Here is a 20,018-nt window from a genome sequence, read left to right on the forward strand (position 1 = left end):
TTACCTCGACGTACATGTAGCTATAGCGGATATAGCTTCCTTGAGTTCCTTGACGACCGCCGCGAAGACAATCCGATGGCTACTACAGACGGAATTCATCTGCTTCGCGCGTACAGTGGATTCCATTCCATTGTACTCAAAAGGAACTGGCTCCCATCGGTGTCATATGAACCATGTCCGAACACGTCGGGGTAACCCCAGGATCCCCAACCTGTGGATCCCTGATCTCCAGTGCCGTAGGCCATGTTCGAACCACCAAAGGCCGCCTGCATGGGAATTGAAAAGTCATTAACGTCGGGAGCACAGGAGCCACTCGTCGGCTCCATGCTACAGCTTTGTGAAAAGTCAGACGCCATCTGTATCACCCTGTCTTTCACATCCGATACAATGCGCGGTGGCACCAGTGCTCTCTGTTGTTGTCTTGCCAAGTTTTCCCGCGCCTCCCAGGCCTGGAAGACAATCCGAGAGAAAATAACAAAGAACGGCTTGTCATCTTGCTTCGAGTTCATGAATCGAACCTCGTAATTGTTGCTCATGACCTCCCACGCCCGGTCTGCATCGTTCTCTTCCGGCCGCCTTTTTAAATCCTGAAGGATGTGGATGTATGCGGGTAAGGGGAAGTGGAAGTGAACAAACCACCGATATCCGCTGATGAGAGGCGATGTCATGAGGTTTGTATCACATTCAAGCATGCGAAGGGCATGAGAAATGGCGATTTTACGCTGCGTCTCCGTCTGCTGCACGGACGCTGTTGAGGTTCTTGCGTAATGCTGCAAGAGACGATTCTTCGCCAGGTAAGCCCGCATAGTCCAGATGGTCATGTAGTGCAGTGGGTTTTCGAGATTGGAGAATGTCAGGTACTTCTCCTCGATGGTTCTCTCCAGCTCATTGAACTTTTCCGCCTCATAACTGGTGCCGAATCGAGTGACGAGTGGTTTCAATGACGGGTTGGTCAAATCAAGGTGAAAGGCACTGTGACGAACGAAGTCAGCCAGCTCACTGCGTACCACAGCGAATAGAGATTCTGTGGGTCGGTCGTTGGATGCTGGTGGCGTTGTCATCTCTGGCTGAAGCTCGGAGTCATTCACGTTGAGCGGAGTTCGGCAGTCCCAGGTCGGCGCCAATGTTGCGGTCTTGTGGTCAGACATCTCGCAGATGCGGCTGTCGAAGAGAATGAGGGACCACCATAGTCTTCGGTGCATCTCGGCGTCCAACACGGAGTATTTGCCATAGATAAAATCGTTGTGGACACCCATTCGTTGAGCGATGCGAATAGCGACACCCAGCAATGAGGAAAGCGACATTGGATCTGTGTCGGGCCTGATTGACAGCTATACACAATTATCATTTAGCCATCAGAAGGACCGAGAAACGTACTAGGTAGAGGTACAATGCCGTCAAAGAGTCGCGATCGGTAGACCGTAACACACCACAATTTCGCAAAGCTTGCTGACACCCAGCCTGATACTTTGTCAGAAGATCCTTTTTAGGCGATTTGAAGAGGGCATTGCATTCGTCTTCTCTAAGACTCAAAACGGCAACACAGTAGATGCTGAACATTAAGGCTTCCAGTACGGGGTGGATATTAGCGATGTCGCTGGCGGCATCGATGATGCGTGCTTGAAGGGTGGGAGTGTGTGTCACTTTGAGCAAAGGATTGACATTGTCTAAATAGACCTGCCAGAGCCGAAATATCTGTACCTGATCCGGGTGGGAAGCGGATAGGTCGATCTTTCCGGTAGGCAATCCGAATAGTAGGTGGTCGTTTCTTTGGAATTCGGATATGTAATCGTATGCTTTCCTGATCACAGCCTGACGCATATCATCGTTGTCGTGTAGGAAACCACTGTCAGTCTCATTGTCTTCGGTGTCGTTGTCATCCTCATCCTTGGGATCTGCAGCCCACTTCTCACTTATCAGTGAAACGCTTGACTATTCCAACGCTGTATCATACCTTCTGGCCCATTGCACGCCAGATATCTCTACTATCTGGTTAGTATCCTAAAATCATCCGCTTTTCGGGAAATAGCACAGTACACCGGTCTGGACTTTCCTTCCCCGACTGATTTCTCTCCCGACGGCTGGCCCTCGGTGCCGGGGATGATCATTTCCGATTCTGTATCGTTCGAAGGTGAATCCTTACCGTCGCCGCTCGGAGACCCGAGCCCTGTAACAGGTGGTGAATGAAGAGGATCGAAGTCGACGTGGTGCTGGCGGAGCAAGGTCTCGTAATGTCGTAGACGCTCTAGCAACCCTCGCTCGGGAAACCTACGACGCCGCTGGCGTACGGCTGTCGTGCACTGTGCACCTGACCGTACGCAGTGGGCACAAGGTGACTGACGATCACACTTGATCTTGCGCTGTTGGCATGCTACACAGGCTAGCACGCGCCGTGGTTTGGCGGAGGCTGTCTCCTCAGGGACGGGCATTGCGGTGGAAATGGCTCGGGGCCGGTGGTTTCCTGTAGCAACTAAAGGCTCAGGTTCTAAAATTTGCCCGCGACAGGGCATGAGCACGCGAGGGTGTGAGAGAAAAGAGAAACCGACTCGGGAATGAGGGAGGCGTCTCGGGTTTTATAAGTCCCGACAGGCAAGCGGGAATAGGCCCCGCGCTTTCTAATCCCCGAATATAGCAGAGATTCATATAATGCACTTTTGATATAGTGATGGGGTAGTACTACATACTTTCAGGTCGGATATTGATACGCCCGAATCAATCAAGGAATCATCATACAATCATCATACAATGCGTTCAATGCTTTCAAGTCTAGCAGAATGCAGGCACTTGACAGGCCCTTGGACTCTTGGGTCCTTAAAAGCCAGAAGCTTTCCCTCCTCGGGGGCCATGACAATGCCTATTGCCAGTCTATTCATTCGATTTCCCAGATCAGAAGACTAAGTTATTTTGCTTGATGAGTGGAGCTGTACATAGTACAATTGCAATGACAGGATCACACACGTCGACCTCCCAAGTTGCCGATTCGGCTGCGATAGATGCATCAGACTCGGTCGAGCTCCAGGGTAGTCAGGAAGCCGACAATGATGCGGTGAAGAAGCAAGAAGCAGACAAGCCTGATCAGCTTGGGAGGAATCAATCGAGTCCGAGGGTTGTCTTCCTGATGGTTTCAGCCTTTCTGGCCATGTTCCTGATGGCCCTGGACAGAACCATCATCTCAACGGTATGAGGACACTCAATCCAACAAATTTCTCTTTACGCGCTGACACAATCCTCAACTGAGCAGGCGATCCCTAGAATCACCGATGAATTCAACTCCTTTACCGATGTGGGCTGGTATGGAAGCGCATACTTATTGACATGCTGCGCGTTCCAGCTTCTATTCGGGAAGCTGTACAAGCTCTACTCCGCCAAAGTCGTCTTCCTCTCCAGTATCCTACTGTTCGAGATCGCCTCTGCTTTATGTGGGGCAGCTCCTATCTCCGTGGCCTTCATCATAGGAAGAGCAATCTGCGGAGTCGGTGCTGCTGGTATCCTCGCTGGAACTGTAAGTCAACCATCGGTTTCATCGACCTACAATCACTAACGCTCTGCTCTAGATAATGTGTATCATTCATTCTGTTCCGCTGCAGAAGCGCCCCCAGATACAGGGCTTGTTCGGCGCCTTGTTTGGGGTTGCTTCCATTGCAGGCCCCTTGATTGGGGGCGCTTTTACATCGAACGTGACATGGCGCTGGTGCTTTTATATCAACCTGCCTATCGGCGGTGTGGCAATGATCTTCATTGCGTTTTGTCTTGAGGTGCCCGAACAAACGACAGCGAAAATCTCCTGCGCAGAGAAGCTGCTCCAACTTGATTTCCTGGGCACTGCACTCTTGGTACCTGGCGTGGTCTGTCTTGTGCTGGCACTTCAGTGGGGCGGCCAGACATATTCGGTAAGAAATTTCACAGGTCAATAAAGTCTGATTTCACTGACAGGTTCCAGTGGGATAATGGTCGTATCATAGCATGCTTGGTTCTCATGGGAGTATTGCTTCTCGCTTTCGTGGCTGTTCAGATCCTCCGTCCCAAGACCGCTACGCTGCCCCTCCGTATCTTCTCGCAGCGTAGCATAGTTTCAGGGTTCTGGCAGACGATTTGCGCTGGCTCTGGCAACTACATTTTTGGTGAGTTTTGATTCATATCGCAAGCGCTATAACCTCACGCTAACCTCAACCACAGTATACTTCCTTCCAATCTGGTTTCAAGTCATCAAAGGTACCTCCGCCGTGGAATCTGGGATACGCCTGCTGCCGATGATGTTATCAATGGTCGCCGGGTCAATCAGTGGCGGAATAACAAATTCGAGAATCGGATACTACACGCCCTTGGCAATCATCGGGTCCTGTATCATGTCCACAGGAGCTGGCCTCCTCACCACCTTCCAGGTCGACACCGCCGAAGGAAAGTGGATTGGCTACCAAGTCGTCTACGGACTCGGGCTCGGCTTGTGCTTCCAGGTACCCAACCTCGCTGCGCAGACTGTGCTGTCAAAACCCGACGTGCCGTCTGGGATCGCGCTCATGTTTTTTGGCCAGCTCCTGGGCGCTGCGGTGTTTGTCCCGGTCGGGGAGAATGTCCTGGCTAATCAGCTTGCTGAGAGGCTCGATGGGATCCCTGGATTCGACCGTAAGCTTGTCACGTCGGGTGGTGTTACGGAGTTACTTCTCGCTATCCCTCCCGATTTCCATGATACAGTCCTTCATTCTTATAACGAGGCTTTGCGGACGGTGTTTCAGGCCGGCTTGATTGTCACATGCCTCACTGTACTTGGTGCAGCTACTTTGGAGTGGAGAAGCATCAAGGAACAGGCAAAGCTTGAAGCAAAGAACGAAGGATTGACCGGAGAGAATATACTCTCTGAATCGGCGGAGCCCAAATAGAAGGGTTCAAGGGTGGTTAACTGACAATGGTTGACTTGAGTGTAAGAGTTAAGGCCGTGAAATAAGCGATACTACATAGTTAATGAACGAGAAAAGTTTCCTCTCTTCTCTTTGAGTAGATTCCCGATTAGCTTCCTACAAGTCCATCTGAACGTGCGATGTTTTTCGGATTCGTAGCAGCCTTGATTGGCAAGATCTCAGTCTCATGTGTTATTTTTTTCTCTGCTGAGCCCTTCATGCCATAAAATTGGTATAGTAGTTCTCTACCAAGCGGCGAATTCTGACGTCTTTGCTCAGCTCTGTGCATTTCTTCCCTGCTTGCTCCAGAAAGCCTAGGAGCTGATGTATGTTATTTTCAGCTTTACGGCTCATCAATTGTAGCAGTGGTAGTGCTGCGCTGAGTTGAGTTGAACAATCCCTCGCTTGACATTCAGCCTCATGAGCTACAGAAGCCCGTTGATATCGCTCTCTCTTCCATCTTGATCCGTATCCAACAGTTCCTTTTCCTATTTGAGTTTCGATGTTAACTCCAAGTAGCCAATGTCTGATCTTCATTGCACATGACTACAGCATCACTATAACTGATTAATTCTCTGAATCGTTTAGCTGCCTGGCTCATCCTCTTCCGGGATAGGAAATGACCAGTAAAGAGGATTATACTGCTGGCTGAGCAAAAGGCTTGAAATGGATGATGACCCAAAGATCCACTATGGTCTGATTGCCTCAAGAAACCGCTTGATCAAAGATGCTCTCGTTCGGGATAAACTTGTTCGGATGAAAAGCTATATCTTTTCTACAACTCCAAGAGGAAGAGGCCCTGATGGATCTGTCAGAGCTGCTCGTGGATTGCAATTTTAGTTGGTATAAAGGAACTGTGAAAGAAAGTGTTTGTTCTGTACATGTGCCCAATCTTATATCCAACCTATGATCTATAAAACTGAAATCACTAGTATGGGGGCTTCCAAGACTGTAGGAAACATGCCAAAAGCCGCTGGTCAAACACAAGCACAGAATGAAGCACATATCTATACTGCATTTCTATTCCTCCTCGCCATCGTCAGCCGTAGCGAACCCATTCAAATCATCATCATCAAGCTCCCTCCCTTTACCATTAAAGATCCTCTCCATCGACTCCTCGACCAACAACCCCATCAGATTCTTATTATCCTTATCATTCTTAATCGTCATGGCAATCAACCGCTCCTGCTGCCGATCTAGTTCCTCCCGCTGCAGCTGCAGAGCTCTCAGCTCCCGCGCAAAGTGATCCTCGAGCGCATTCTTGTTCAGCTCCATCGTCTTGATCTTACTCTGGATATCCGCATGCAGATCCTCCAGCTGCGCCGCCCGCAGCGCATCCCGCAACACCTCCGCGAACCGCATCGCCGAGAGCACCATCGCGCCCACCCCGCGCGCCGTCGTCGGAAGCCGGTGCACCGCCGTGTGGCGGATCTTGCGGATCGTGTACATGCTCGTGTCGAGATCGGAGGCGCTTAGATCCAGTGCCTCGCTGGGTAGCCGCGGTGTCCACTTGGACAGTAGCTTCGTCCATTTGGTTAGCTCCACGGCGGCGGCGCAGTCCCAGCCGTGGTCGTGCACTTCGGTGGGCATCCATCGTGTCGCGAAATCGAAACAGCATTCTTCGAGAATGCGCTGGACTGTTGAGAGAATGGCGTGCTGGGCGTGGTAGGGGAAGTATGATGGGTAGAGCGAGGGGATGGGTAACCCGGTCTCCACGATTGTTCCGGCGACTGCTTGAGTCAGTAATTGATTGGTGTGGCGCCCGAGGACGTCTTTTAATTTACCTGAGTTCTCCTCTACAGCAAGCACAGCTGCAGCAGGAATGTCCGGCATGGGTGGAGGTGCGTCCAGCGCAATCACTGTATTTTCACCAGCCTCCCGCTCGTACACAGACGTGATCTCCTCCAACGCCTCCGCTACAGACCGCGCCGCCTCAATCTCAGACGCATCATGCTGGATCTCCCTAGCGGTTGATGGAGCAAACAAGTCCGGGAATTCCACCTTCGCTTTAGTGTCGGACTGGAACACCCCCTTCCGCAGGAGGATTTTCGCAACATTGCTCACACGGTTGACCTCGAAGTTGGGGATGATGGACCCCAGCGACGCCTGATGTTCCGTGATGCGTTTCTGGATGTGTTTTAATTTCCGCAGCGAGGCATGTGGTCCGGTGAAGATTGCTTTGCAGGCGAGGAAGATCTGGCTTTTTTCGGCGGCGGGGCAGGCCATGATTTATGTGAGGGGAATGATGTAGGCGGAGTGCCTAGTTTTCGACAGAGGGGGGATAGATAGGCTTGGAATCTAGAAAGACGAAAAATCGCTTCCTTTATAACAAGGAAGAATGGGGGGTTGTACCGTTGATCAGCCTTGCCGCAGCCTAGTATGCTTGGGGAGGCTGCTGTGATTGGCAAAGCAGCAGCGTTGAGCTGTTCGTAGGCGCCAGGCCATCACCATGCATGCATTCACTGCTGCAGGGAGAGGGGGCACCGATGAACAATCATGCCTAACAATGAATCCCGTATATGCTGCCTTGCGGGTAAGAAGGTATGCATATCTCATTCAGTTTCCATTTTCTAGTAGTGGAGACGGGGTTTGGGCCGGAGTATACCGTGAAATCCATGTATATGGGGTCCTGGAAGCCTCATAGATGTGTAGCTCGGCCACTGGGTGGGCTCAGAAAAAGAAAACTGTCTTACCATGGTTGCTCTGTGTTGGGGAGTTGGCTGTGTGTATATTGAATGAACTTACCAGAACAGGGACAGGAAACCGCATAGCTATTCGACTTCAGCCATGAAGAAGCCAGGTTAATTTCTCCAGATGGGAATTCCATTATGTGTAGTTATGGCGTGGACCACTGAACAGTCTGTCCAAAGGATGGATATTACTACAATGAGGGGACAGCATCGCACCCATCATTTCGAAGGCCTTACTGGATGGGCCAGGGAATATGGCTATTAACATTCATTCCATGTAAGAAGGAGCCAGATCCATAGAGGCCAGTACCATCATGCTTAGAGAGCTTGGGTAGATGAAAGAGCCAGAACTCCGACGACTCCAGCTGCCTTCCTGGTGCAAAGTGTCACTGAACTGGGTAGAATCGGGTGCCAGCCACAACGGCATTTTGCCATGGCAATGGAACCAGATATTATCCAGCTTAGCCCAGAAGAGTTTGGGACAGTTCTGTCGTGTGTAGGAGCATGTGTGCATCAGCTGGAATAAAGCGGAGATCTCACAGTGCTCAAAGATCAGCAGAAGAATGTCTTCCGGGAGATCATCGAAACAAAAGGAGGATTCGATGCCCGCAGAAGATCGCTTTGGAGATACCCGTTGACGGAATGTCTTTACTGGCATACCATGCTGATCAATGCAGAGGTCAAGGTCCCAGAACATGATTCAAGGCTTGTGGAAGAGCTGTACAGTTTTCAAGGGTAAGCAGATCAGATGAATTGTCTTGATTGACGCTGGCCTGCTGTTGATGTTGTGGGCAGCGACAGCACCACGTGACCATCCTGTCCCATGTCAGGCGATTGTCGGCTTTTCTATTGGACTGTTATACAAAGGTGTTTCACTCTATTTGGCGCCAGTTGATCTCAAGGGGTCGATACGTTTGGTATTGGAGATAGTAGATAGATAGTGTACTGTATATAGATAGTATATATAAGAACACTCAGCTCTTGGTGATATTGTAGATCTTCTTGATATCCCGCAGCGTCTCCTCGAAATCAATGTTGAGATCCCGAAGCAGACCCGTCCGCACATCAAAGATCCATCCGTGGACCACGGGGAACTGGTTGTCGTGGTAGCTCTGCTGCACCGCCGCCGTCTTGATGACGTTGCGGCAGGACTCAACAACATTCAGCTCCACCAGGCGATTATACTTCGCCTCTTCGTCTTCGATGGCGTCCAGCTCGCGCTCGTGCAACCGATACACATCCCGGACATTGCGCAGCCAGGGGTTCAGCAGCCCCAGGTCGGAGGGCGTCAGCGCAGCCTTGACACCGCCACAGTTGTAGTGGCCGCAGACAACGATGTGCTTGACCTTCAGATGCCGGACGGCGTAGTTGATGACCGACATGACATTGAGGTCGGTGTTGGGCACCAGATTGGCGATGTTGCGGTGCACAAAGACCTCGCCGGCCGTGAGACCCATAATGTCATTGGCGGGCACGCGACTGTCACTGCATCCGATGTACCTGCACAGCCACGGTCAGTATGGCAAAGTCATCCGACAACTCCAATGACAAATCGCTGATGCTGGTCTTTACAGATATTGCGGCGTCTGTCCGGCGCCCAGTTTCTCGAAAAACGCGGGGTCCTCTTCCTTCTTGGCCGCGACCCAGGCGCGGTTGTTCTCGAAGATGCGCTCGTGAGACTGCTTCAGATATTGCGAGACCGCCTCGCGAGCCTTGTCGGACATGTTGCAGGTATGGTGTAGTCGACGGGGAGCGAACAGGGAGCGTTGGACAGAATAAAGAATGGAAGACCGCATGGCGGATGAAGTGTTCGGTGATCAGATGCGGTCGTCGATGCTTCCAAGATCCGGGCGGTATGGGAGGGCACAAAAACCCAACGCGCAGATTTGATGCAAACAGGGAAATTTCGCCACTTCACGTAACTCGATCGATCTGAGTCCTTTGATGATGGATGCAATGGTATCGTGCACTTTATTTGGTAGAGAGGAAATCTTTCGAATCTCATAAGGTATTATTATTGGGTGCTTTGGAACGAATCATGCTAGCGGTCAGGCTCTATTAACTGGTAGCCCGATCTCGCTGCCGCGTCGTGTACCACACTATGTATTTTCAGATCGCTCTGTTCCACGGCTTCTGCAATCTCCGGAACTCGGCTCATCGCGCGCTTTTGTTCCAGAACGTTCAATTCCACCAGCGTGCGGTTTTGTTCCTTCTCGGATACACCGTCAAGCGTGCTGTGATATGTCGACCGTAGCCGGTCAAGTATGCTTCAAGCCGATTAGCACAGGCCAATCCAGGCTTGGGACAGTGTTCTTACCTGCTCCAAGGACCGCTCAAGCCGGTATTCGGCGTGGACTTGACGATCTCGCATCCGTAATGTCCGCAGATGACAATATCCCGGATCTGGATGCAATCATTAGCTACATTCCTTTCTCGATAGGAGTCGGTACTTACCTTCAATGAGGCAATGGCGTAACGGAGAGTGGTATTCCAGGAGAGATCATCGACAAGAATATTCCCCAGATTCCGGTATTCAAAAACTTCATCTCGGGAGGCCCCCAAATTCTCTGGTTCATTGCATCCGCTATCCGAGCACCCGATCCAGAGAATCTGTTGCCCTGGCTGTCGACGCCAAGGCAAGCTGCTTGTGTTCAGGGGTCGACGCTCATATGCACACGACTGTCGGGTCATCTTGTGTGGTGAAGGAATGCAAGGGTCCAAGGAGGATACTTTAGTAAAGGTGGGAAGAGAAGCGACTCGTGTGCAGGACATGGGCAATGTTGATCTCTAGTAAAGAGGGTTCTGGAGAAGATTGCTCGTTGCGCAACAGCTGTTGACAAGGCGGGAGTGAGTCATTTAAGTATGACTCTCCCGGTTTCACTGCCATACCCATATAAATTCGAAATATCTGCCCTGAATCCTGACCTTGGCGACCCGACAAGAGAGCCATGGACGGCTGATGCTGTGGAATGTGGATATTCGCAGTGAAGTCCGAAGTATATTATGGGCCAAGGCTGTTTCGGCCGAAGCGGCGCTCTCTCGGCACATCCGCATCCGACGCTGTAAAGGAGATAATAACACAGATCTAGCGACACTGAGTTATATGAGTATATCAAATCACGCAGATTGGCCTTGAGAGATTTTGTTAAAGGATGAAACAACCCCCTGAAACTGCTTTTCATCAAGGCTTGGACATAGCCCCCTTGTGATATGTCCCGAAAGACATACGGAATTCTGTAGCCATACCATACCATACTTTTCTGGTTCCGTTCAAATACACTCCTTCCAGTTTCAGTTGTAGATGCAAAAACCGTCATAAAATCGCATCGTCCTGAACAGATACCTATCGAGAAGGGCTACTGGGCTGACAATATCATACCACACCTTGTCAAGGATGGTCCCAGGCAGCGTCATGGTTGTAGTGCAATGGAGTGACTTCCCTGCTTTGTACCAAGACTCCCTCGTAACTCTTGATCCTCTGGAAATGCCTTGTTAGCAAATAGTAATCATTATGGTGAGATGGGGACTCGCACCTGAACTTGTTTCCCGGTGAGAAGGAAAGGATCAAAGGGAAGGGTAGGCTCCCCTGTCGCACTGGGAGCTGGCACGAGTCGTCAAGACCAATCCTTCGCCCCATTGAGGGCTTTGGAAGACCATATGCTCGACATATCGATGCCTAAGTTCCTCGACAGCTCTACAAGCAAATCAATCGTTGGCCACTCATGACCTGCAGATCGAGTGACTGCCCCCACTGCACGGGAAACGAGACGAGTGTGCCAAAACCCAGCGAGATGGCTGAAGGCTCCCTTATACGACTTCTGAAAAACGTCGACGATCTTAGCCAGCCAGCTAGCAGAATTCAACCTACTGTCCGGAATACGGAAGCAATTCAGCAAACCTCAGTATGTGTCTGAGCGGTTCGGAAAATAAGACATTGATGGCTTCTGTCCCCTGTTGAACTCTGGGTGGCTGACACAGTCATAGTGCCAGTTTTCCCTTGGAAGCAGGGTAGTTCCTTGTTCTGAACATCTATCCCGTTGCTTCCAAGAATTAATAACCCGACTTTCTGGCGGAAATGGAGATGTCGCGGACTGGTTGCCGAGAGGACACTGTGAGCCAGTTGGCGCCTAGGAGTTGACTTTTGTGGACATGACCATCCCATGCATGTCACTACTGCTCCGCGACCGATTTCTGGAGATCTTTTGAAACTCAGTGATTTTCTTGTCAATTTGCTCAATTTGATGTCCTGTCAACAACTATCAGAGCGTCGTGGGCTTCGAACCTCAAATTCATAGGGACGGTCCCATTCCAATGACAAGCCCCCCCGCAAACCCTCGGAGAAAATAACAATCGGTTTCCTTCCAGCATCAGGTACCCCATCCTGTTACAAAATCGCGGGGTCATTCTATGCACAAGCCCATCCGAAATCTCCAGCGGAAGTGCGCATAGCCGCGGGATGTCGGCAAGTCAATAGATTAGCAGGCGGCGGCGTGACTTATAAGGAATGTTAAACAGCTTCTATTTGCGAGATGTTCTGGTTCACATGAAAAAAAGTTTCAACGGCCGTCACAGTCATGCAGTCGGAATCAAAACAGTCGCAGGAGCAGTGTACCCCTGTACAACCGCAGGCCACGCCGTCAAAGCCTCCTGATAAGGGCCTGCGGGCCTGGTTACACGTCTTCTACTGCCACATGGTCTTTTTCAACACCTGGGGTCTCGCCAACAGCTACGGTATCTTTCAGGTATATTACACACAGACTCTGGATCATCCCCCCAGCGACATTGGGTGGATTGGCGGCATTCAGATGTTTCTTCTGCTGTTTGGGGGGGTCTTTTCCGGCCGCGCCAGTGACGCGGGGTATTTCCGACAATGCTTCGTGGCTGGCGTGATTTTACAGGTCCTCGGTCTCTGTATGGCGTCCCTGAGCACCTGGTACTACGAGGTTCTCCTCAGCCAGGCCGTCTGTGTCGGCATCGGGAGCGGTCTCGTCTTCACGCCGGGCCTGTCCGTCATGGGCTCCTACTTCCACAAGAATCGCTCGATTGCAGTAGGCCTGGCAGCGGCCGGGGCCGCCACCGGAGGCATGGTCTACCCGGCAACAGCCAATGCGTTGCTATTCCATTCCGACGTGGGGTATCCGTGGGCGATGCGCATCCTTGCCCTCGTGCTGCTGGCGGCGCATGTCCCGGCCCTGGTGGGATACCGTCCGTATCTCCCGCCGCGGTCCACAGGCCCGGTCATCGAGTGGCACGCGTTCCGGGAACGGCCCTTCGTCTTCTTCACAGCCAGCATGTTCCTGAATTTCTGGGGCCTGTACATGGCGTTCTACTATCTGGGTACATTTGCCCGAGAACAGATCCATATCACCGCCTCGGTCGACCTGCTGATTGTGCTGAACGGCGTCGGCGTGATCGGGCGTAGCTGCCCTTGCATCCTGGGCGAGCGATTCACTGGCATCGTGAATATAACCATCTTCTGCTCCATTCTCTGCGCGGCATGTGTGTACTGCTGGACCGCTGTCAATGATTCAGCAGGGTTATACGCGTGGGCCGTGGTATACGGCATCGTCGCTGGAGCCGCACAGGCGTTGTTTCCTGCGATGGCAACGCGGCAGACAAGTGATATCAGTCGAGTGGGGACGAGAACGGGGATGGTTCTGACGATTGTGAGCTTTGCCTGTCTCACGGCGCCGGCGATCCAGGGCGCACTCATCCAGGCCGACCAGCAGAGGTATCTCGGGGCGCAAGCCTTTTCCGCGAGTTCTATTGTTCTGGGGGTGGTGTTTTTGTGGCTGCATCGGTGGAGTCGGGTTGGTTTATCGTTGAAAGTCAAGGTTTAGACATGATTTCATATGAAGGAATAGATTCTCTAAAACACCTGATCTCCACCATTTCACCTGAATCGGGCTTGTATTCCTGAACACGTATGCAGACCGGTGATATGTTGTATCATCCTTATCCACCACATCTCCGATACCCCATGATCTCGGTAAGTCTGAAGGTGTTGAGCCGCGCTAGGGGTATAATATAGGAATGCCAGTATGGGACCACTCTCTAATTTCTGTAGGGCGAGCAGGAGTTAGTAAAGGGCAATACAATATACCTGAGTAGCTCTTGCTATCAGTCCTGTCTCGCAAGAGCTTAGATATCTCCTCATCTGTAGGAACCACACAATGAAAGCATGTGATTGCACAAGTGACTCAGTTACTGTTTCTGGGATGCTGAAGTTGGATAACTCCACTGAGAGTGCTCGAGGAGGTTTAATTATTGTGTATGCTGGGGCTTTGGCCAAGGATCGCTGGACCGCGTAGAACTTGCTGCTCTAGGGTGTGCATAGGACAAGGTGTTTCGTTGCTCACATGTCTTGTTGCAGTTGACCATAGCCTGTTACAGCTGTCTCTCCTGTGTAGGTGCTGAAACTGTGATATGTGTTCCTTAAATCATGATTGAAAGGGAAGCGAGGGGATGAGAAGGGAAGATGGATCTGGTACGATGGGAGAAGGTAGATTTATAAGGATGAGAAGCCACTGTCCATACTTTAAATGAGAAAAGGTAATACTGGAGGAGTATGGTGGATTGTATTCTTGATGAGGACATGAGTGATTAATCACTATTCACCATGAATAGATATTTACTTGAAAGGTATCAGTGAATAGACCAGCATGTAAGTCCTTGTGGATATACAGGGGAAAGGAGGATGGAAGACAATTCAACAAGTTACTCAACATGAATGCAAAGTTATGCCATGACAATAGCAAAAGATATCCAATATGAAGCAGTCGGAGACTTGCAAGTAATATAGCATAAAATGAAACAAATTGAAGTTTTATATGTGTTAAGAGGAGCATAGCATGCATGTTAGCCCTACATAGATACTAATGACCAGGCATGTTTTAGCCCAGTGACTTTCTTCATAGGAAGGTTTTATCAACTGATACAGCTATTACAGGAAAGCAAACACATGAATGTTGTATATTCAGTCACGGAGATTGCTCAGCCAAACTCGGGGAGGGCAGGCGCCCTAGGATGATGAATATAGAAGTATCCAGTCTCGCCATCGACATCCTGGGACTCCGCGGCTCCACCAATAGTGGTTTCTTGATTCAGATCGGTGGTAGCCAATGTGTGACTATATAAAAGAATATGAAATCCCGGGTTATGGGTAAGAGTAACCACGTAGCCTGGCGGAAGCCATTCTGCACGTTGCGTAGATCAACTTTCTAGTCCTTCAGGTCAAGATTGGCGGGCAGCTAGGGGGATTAAAAGTCCAATGAGTTCACAAGTTAATGATGGGGAGGGGAGATAGGTAAGGGAGATAGGGACCAATGTATCCGTTTAATTCTGATTCCAAAGGCTTCGGACCATCAGCAAATCAGTGCTCATCACGACAGACATATGAAGTGCAGTCGCTAGCAACGAGAGCGCACAAAAGAAAAGCCAGGACGTCATCTGCTCCTTTAACCCCTGAAGGTAATCCGATGCAATGCGCCGCAGCCGCTCCTCCTCCCCGGGAACGTGTAACAGATGATTATACCCCAGATCTGTGATCCCAGGGGTAGCCTCCTCGCTCGCAGGGGCGAGAGGGTGAAATCCAGCGCCTTGTGCAGGTTCTCTGGACTCCCCCGCAATGTGTTATATGCTAGACGATTGAAGATAGCCACCAGCCGAAGACGTTTCAGCCTACAATCCGGGCGAGCAAGGAACTGCGCGACTGCCTCGACTCGGTCGCGATACTTGTCTGACTCCTCCTTCACTCCTTCCGATAGGAGCCTGGGGGTTTTACTCTGAGGGCTCCGGACAATATTAATGTACAAATGGAGAGTAGACACCTGCAGCAGCGTGGACGGGAGTGGATTATCTGGAGAAAATTGCTGATGCGTGAAACAGATGTCGGCGGGGGTGGCGATGGATAGTGAATAAGGAATGGCGCTGTACCACTCCTGCAGCAGTTCCCGATAAATCATGGAGTTGGTCCGCAGCATGGCTGGTGCGCATGGTTCCCGGTCTAGTCGATGCGCCGTCTCTGCGTCAGTGTTGGGGATGAGGTAACGGTAGACCAAAACACGGATCTCTGGGGGAAGATCCGTGAACAGGCGGCGGGTCTTGGTGGGGATACGGTCGACCTGCATTTCCAGACAGTTCTTCTTCACACTGTAACCAGACAGAAAGATAGAATCTATGTATCTGATCCCTCAATGAACGAGATGCAAGGCAAGTTGAGAGTAAAAAAAAAAAAAGCATCAAGCATGTTCCTCGAGACGTTTCTGCCTGGAGTACGCACCGGAGTTGCAAACAGAACAAACACAGTCTATCCTCTGCCGACTTCAGCTGAAAGCCGTGAAGGGATCTTTGATTGTATGTCCCTACCCGTGCCGAATAATTTATCGATTATACCGGCATCTACGGAGGTTGAGGAACATCCCATGTTTGATCCGAATGGCTCAATATTCATTTACCCCCAAAAGGTCGCCACTCTAGACAGACCGAGTAGCCGAGAGTCGAGACCCTGGCTTTGACACTTGTCCACAAAGGGAACGGAGCAGCGGCCGTTGAGCAGAGTCTGGAGTACTCCATGGTTACTCCAGACTCCAGAGTGACTCCATATTTCTGCCCGCTTCGAGACTGGTCCCTAGTACTCCCTACTCCCTGGACGGCCGGTGTGTGGTTTAGCTCCGTGTTCGGAATGGTTAGCGTGAAGAGGAGGCGCACTCTGCAGCATCAATAGGGGAGATCATGCAATGTGCACAGGCTTGGGTGTCTGGCGAGATGCTAGTCTCCGGTGGCTGCTGCATGCAGGAAATTTTGGAATCAAGAAAATTGATGGAGTGGTATCTTCAATCGAGGTTGAAGATATAGCACAAAATGGAAGGAGAAAATTCAGTAGACCGTTGTCGGAGGGGGAAACTGGGGATTGAACGGATTTCCGTGGAATGTTGCCATTTGTCTAACCAGATCCAGTGAAGCTAAAATGAAATGCGATTCCCCCCAAAAAAGAAAGATAAAATTACATCAGATTAAGCAAAGACATCATGTAATCATCATCATCCACTAGGCATTGTCCTTGACAGCCACCACATGGTTGTCCTGATCAACAGCGATCGTAGTAGCCCGGGTCGACGCCTTGACCGGGTTCCGCGCCTCAAAAATCTGATCGAGTTCCTCGAGCTACATAGATGGTTAGTTCTCGTACTCCGGATAGAACAAAAGAAATTGGGGCGAAAACGGGGTGACAAAAAAAACATACCGTTCGGCTCTTGGTCTCAGGGAGGAAAAAGTACATAATAACAAACTGAATGGCGTCCCAGACGACAAACACAATGTACGTCTTCCAGCCGATTTCCTTCAGCGACACGGGCCAGGCGAATTGGTTCAGCAGACCGGCCGCGTTGACGGCCAAGGACGAAAAGGCCATACCCTTGGCACGCATCTCGTAGGAAAGCACTTCGACCGGGTACAGGGCCTGAAGTGGGGTGATGAAGAAGGAGAAAACGGCGCCAAAGATGAAGATGAAGCCCAGGGTAGCATTAGACGCGGCATGGTTGAGAGCACCGCTGGAGTTGTAGACCTGGCTCGAGGCGGCCAGAATGGCAACCCAGACGAAACAGCATCCGGCCATACCGCTCAACATCAGAGTGCGGCGGCCGAGGCTATCGACAAAGGCAGCACCGCACAGCGCGAAGAAGAACTGGAAGCAAGAGTAGCCCAGGTTGATGTTGGCCTGCGTGACATCGGAGGTGAAACCAGCTCCCTCCAAGGCCGGGACCAGATAGTAGGTCAGCACACCGTTGCCAGCCCACTGCGCGAAAATAGCAAAGCCGCAGTTGCAACACAGACGGTAGACGTTGCTTCGGCGGTTGAAGAGACTGCGGTAGTCCCAGAACTTCTTGTCCTGTAGGGAGGATTAGCACCCAACAATCACTGCAGGGATTCGATGAACCTACCGAACCGTCCATGTTCAAGTGGCTTTCATACTCGGAGAGCTGCAGCTTGACCCAGAGCGAATCCCGGTTGCCATAACCGTGCCACTTGGTCAGGACATCCACCGCCTTCTCCTTCTTCCCGTGGACATACAGCCACCGGGGGGACTCGAGAATCATCCAGCAGCAGCAGAGGATGATACCGGAGAAGACCAGCTGCAGCCACACGGGGATCTGCCACGAGTTGTTGTTGTCGAGCGTGATGGCACCACGGACGGCACCGGACGATAGAATGGAGCCGACGAACCAGAAAGTGTTGCAGTATCCAGTGACCATACCTCGGTAAGCCGGGTGGGTTGTCTCGACGACATAAATGGGACCAGCGGCCGCAGCGATAGAGACACCGAAGCCGAGAAGGAAGCGACCGCCCATGAACTGGCCGGCGCTGGCATTGGTGATTGTAGTGCCGCAGACGACCGTACCGAGCACAATCAGAATACTGCCGATCAACATCCCCACACGGCGGCCCCAGGTGTCAATGGCGGGACCCACGAAGGGAAGAGCGCTGACACCACCGATCTGGTACATCGCGGAGACAATGCCGGCCCAGATACCGGAGTCGCTGCCGTGAAAGTGGTCTAAGAAGATCCTATTGGCCAGAAGACCACTGAAGAGAGAGCCGTCAAAGCCGTTCATGGTCTGGCAGCAGAACCCGACAAGCAGACAGAGACAGAGCATGATCGTTGTGGGATGTCTCAGATTCGGGGGTTCTTGCAGCAAGGCCTGATTGTAGGCTTCACTGCCAGTCACTGTATGAAGAGTGGTATCCTCCTATTGTCCGGGGACCACCCTACTTAGCAAAATTCTCATCGTAATTGGGAGGAATGCTCCTCCCTGGCTGGGTGACTCGGGATCGTACCATTTCTTCCAACGAGGGGGCGGAGACATGCTCCTTGGTTTTCTCTTCTGTCTCCATGATGGCGAATATGTATGCAATGCAAAAAGAGACTTCCGTGAAGTATGAGAGAAAGAAGGAGGTGGTAAACCCGGGGGAGGGGAGGAAAGAATGGCAAGCCTTATCTATAGCAAAATCAAGCACTCTCCCACCGACCACAAGGCTTCTGATAGACACTAACCCCAAAGAAGCACGGAGCAAGCGGGATCTGGGGAATCCCAATCGGGTGCTTGAGTGGATCTCCCACTCCACTTTCCACCACGCTGTGTCTGACTACGGAGGACTATCAGAGTCGCAGGCTCGCAGCATCCCTTCTGCACCAAGACTAGGTGTACTGTCATACTATGGAGTATGGCCCCAGATGAGCAATCTTTGCAGAGCAGTTGTCAGATGCTCAGAAGATGTTTCTGGGTCACCGGGCTGGCCCCGTTTTTCCTCGCTTCTCACTGGAAGAAGTGTGGGAGCGGGGGAAAGAATCCTCGGAAATGTAAAAAAAAAGCGTCATTTACGCGGCTTTGGTCAAGTATGGGGGAAAATACTAGCAAACAAAATTCATGGGAGGGAGCAATTGAATCTGTTTTGGGGGGATAGTAAGAGAATAGGTGTGATGCGGACTGCCCGCACACGTATTGATGATTCAATATTGGCATTTGCCTCAAGATAAACAAGATTCCTAGACAAGAAAACAGCCTTTTCAACTAAGCATGCTTGGATGATCTCGGTAGGCAAGGATACCGCCTCATCGTCAGTTGACTTCAAGGCGCATGTTGCTAACGCCTCCCCACGTTGCGGCTAGCGTACTGGTCCAACCCCGAGAGTCTGGTGTGGGCTGTCTGGTATTCTCATTATCGCCTCCAGGGAGACTATCATCCCAGGAATTGTTATTTGTCTGCTCTAATCCAGACACAAGTTTCCGGTGTAGTGTCTATCTATAGTACTGCTGGGCAGTTCTGACTTTTCCCAGGACTCCGTCAACGATCCTTTCGGCCAACATCCCGACAAAAAGCAGAAGTTTTCCGGGCCTTTCAATCGTGAGCGAAAATGCTGGAATAATTGCCACGATACGGGGACGGGCCCGATCCCAGACCGTATGGAAGGGTTCGGGATTTCATACTGCTAACCGGCAAGTCGTAAGTGGTGATGAGAGGCGACAGGTTCGGCCGGGGAAAAGGTCTAGTAGTACGGTTGGAGAAGGCCGGAGAGATCCACTAGAGTGCCTTTCCCTCGAGGGGATTATTGAGTCATGAGAATTGCAAGGCGGATCCAACTCTGTTTGAGACACCAGTCTCAGGTGCCCCGGACTTGGGGCTAATTGAGGGTCACGCTTTTTCCTGAATTTTCAGCAAGCGTTCAATGATCTCCACAGCATGCTGAATGAATCAGAATGAGCCACTAATTGGAGCTTGCCAAGGCAAGAATTCTTTCATCATTCCCAGAGTGCATATCCCCATTCCCAACGTGGATGTTGGCCGCCGTGTCTGATCATATCCAAGAAGACCTCTGGGGGGTTCCACGGCCTCTCCAACCATCTGGCAGACTAGGCAAGGTGAGGTCGCTGATC

General features: G+C 51.2%; 8 protein-coding genes across 8 annotated transcripts, besides 1 other annotated feature; 2 read left to right on the forward strand and 6 right to left on the reverse strand.

Moving 5' to 3' along the window:
- Window positions 1-95: 95 nt before the first annotated feature.
- On the reverse strand, window positions 96-2,429 carry ACLA_007900 (Zn(II)2Cys6 transcription factor; the record flags this gene model as incomplete). The annotated part of the gene is made up of 3 exons (XM_001273455.1): window positions 96-1,331; window positions 1,378-1,932; window positions 2,040-2,429. 3 exons carry the CDS (start codon window positions 2,427-2,429, stop codon window positions 96-98), a joined length of 2,181 nt encoding a protein of 726 aa, XP_001273456.1.
- A 293-nt stretch (window positions 2,430-2,722) lies between these two features.
- Window positions 2,723-2,746: a microsatellite.
- Window positions 2,747-2,941: 195 nt separating this feature from the next.
- Window positions 2,942-4,877, forward strand: ACLA_007910 (putative MFS aflatoxin efflux pump; the record flags this gene model as incomplete). Its single annotated transcript, XM_001273456.1, has 5 exons — window positions 2,942-3,178; window positions 3,242-3,502; window positions 3,555-3,890; window positions 3,941-4,121; window positions 4,177-4,877. 5 exons carry the CDS (start codon window positions 2,942-2,944, stop codon window positions 4,875-4,877), a joined length of 1,716 nt encoding a protein of 571 aa, XP_001273457.1.
- Window positions 4,878-5,915: 1,038 nt separating this feature from the next.
- On the reverse strand, window positions 5,916-7,121 carry ACLA_007920 (uncharacterized protein; the record flags this gene model as incomplete). Its single annotated transcript, XM_001273457.1, has 1 exon — window positions 5,916-7,121. One exon carries the CDS (start codon window positions 7,119-7,121, stop codon window positions 5,916-5,918), a length of 1,206 nt encoding a protein of 401 aa, XP_001273458.1.
- A 1,438-nt stretch (window positions 7,122-8,559) lies between these two features.
- On the reverse strand, window positions 8,560-9,309 carry ACLA_007930 (carbonic anhydrase; the record flags this gene model as incomplete). The annotated part of the gene is made up of 2 exons (XM_001273458.1): window positions 8,560-9,085; window positions 9,158-9,309. 2 exons carry the CDS (start codon window positions 9,307-9,309, stop codon window positions 8,560-8,562), a joined length of 678 nt encoding a protein of 225 aa, XP_001273459.1.
- Window positions 9,310-9,626: 317 nt separating this feature from the next.
- ACLA_007940 (putative carbonate dehydratase) lies at window positions 9,627-10,276 on the reverse strand (the record flags this gene model as incomplete). The annotated part of the gene is made up of 3 exons (XM_001273459.1): window positions 9,627-9,852; window positions 9,903-9,988; window positions 10,040-10,276. The coding sequence occupies 3 exons, from the start codon at window positions 10,274-10,276 to the stop codon at window positions 9,627-9,629; spliced, it is 549 nt and encodes a 182-aa protein (XP_001273460.1).
- A 1,883-nt stretch (window positions 10,277-12,159) lies between these two features.
- On the forward strand, window positions 12,160-13,425 carry ACLA_007950 (putative monocarboxylate permease; the record flags this gene model as incomplete). Its single annotated transcript, XM_001273460.1, has 1 exon — window positions 12,160-13,425. One exon carries the CDS (start codon window positions 12,160-12,162, stop codon window positions 13,423-13,425), a length of 1,266 nt encoding a protein of 421 aa, XP_001273461.1.
- Window positions 13,426-15,042: 1,617 nt separating this feature from the next.
- ACLA_007960 (uncharacterized protein) lies at window positions 15,043-15,714 on the reverse strand (the record flags this gene model as incomplete). Its single annotated transcript, XM_001273461.1, has 1 exon — window positions 15,043-15,714. One exon carries the CDS (start codon window positions 15,712-15,714, stop codon window positions 15,043-15,045), a length of 672 nt encoding a protein of 223 aa, XP_001273462.1.
- Window positions 15,715-16,633: 919 nt separating this feature from the next.
- ACLA_007970 lies at window positions 16,634-18,478 on the reverse strand (the record flags this gene model as incomplete). Its single annotated transcript, XM_001273462.1, has 4 exons — window positions 16,634-16,750; window positions 16,830-17,474; window positions 17,527-18,333; window positions 18,422-18,478. The coding sequence occupies 4 exons, from the start codon at window positions 18,476-18,478 to the stop codon at window positions 16,634-16,636; spliced, it is 1,626 nt and encodes a 541-aa protein (XP_001273463.1).
- Window positions 18,479-20,018: the final 1,540 nt, after the last annotated feature.

The sequence above is a fragment of the Aspergillus clavatus genome, genomic scaffold, assembly GCF_000002715.2.
Source record: "Aspergillus clavatus NRRL 1 1099423829797 genomic scaffold, whole genome shotgun sequence".
NCBI lineage: Eukaryota > Fungi > Ascomycota > Eurotiomycetes > Eurotiales > Aspergillaceae > Aspergillus > Aspergillus clavatus.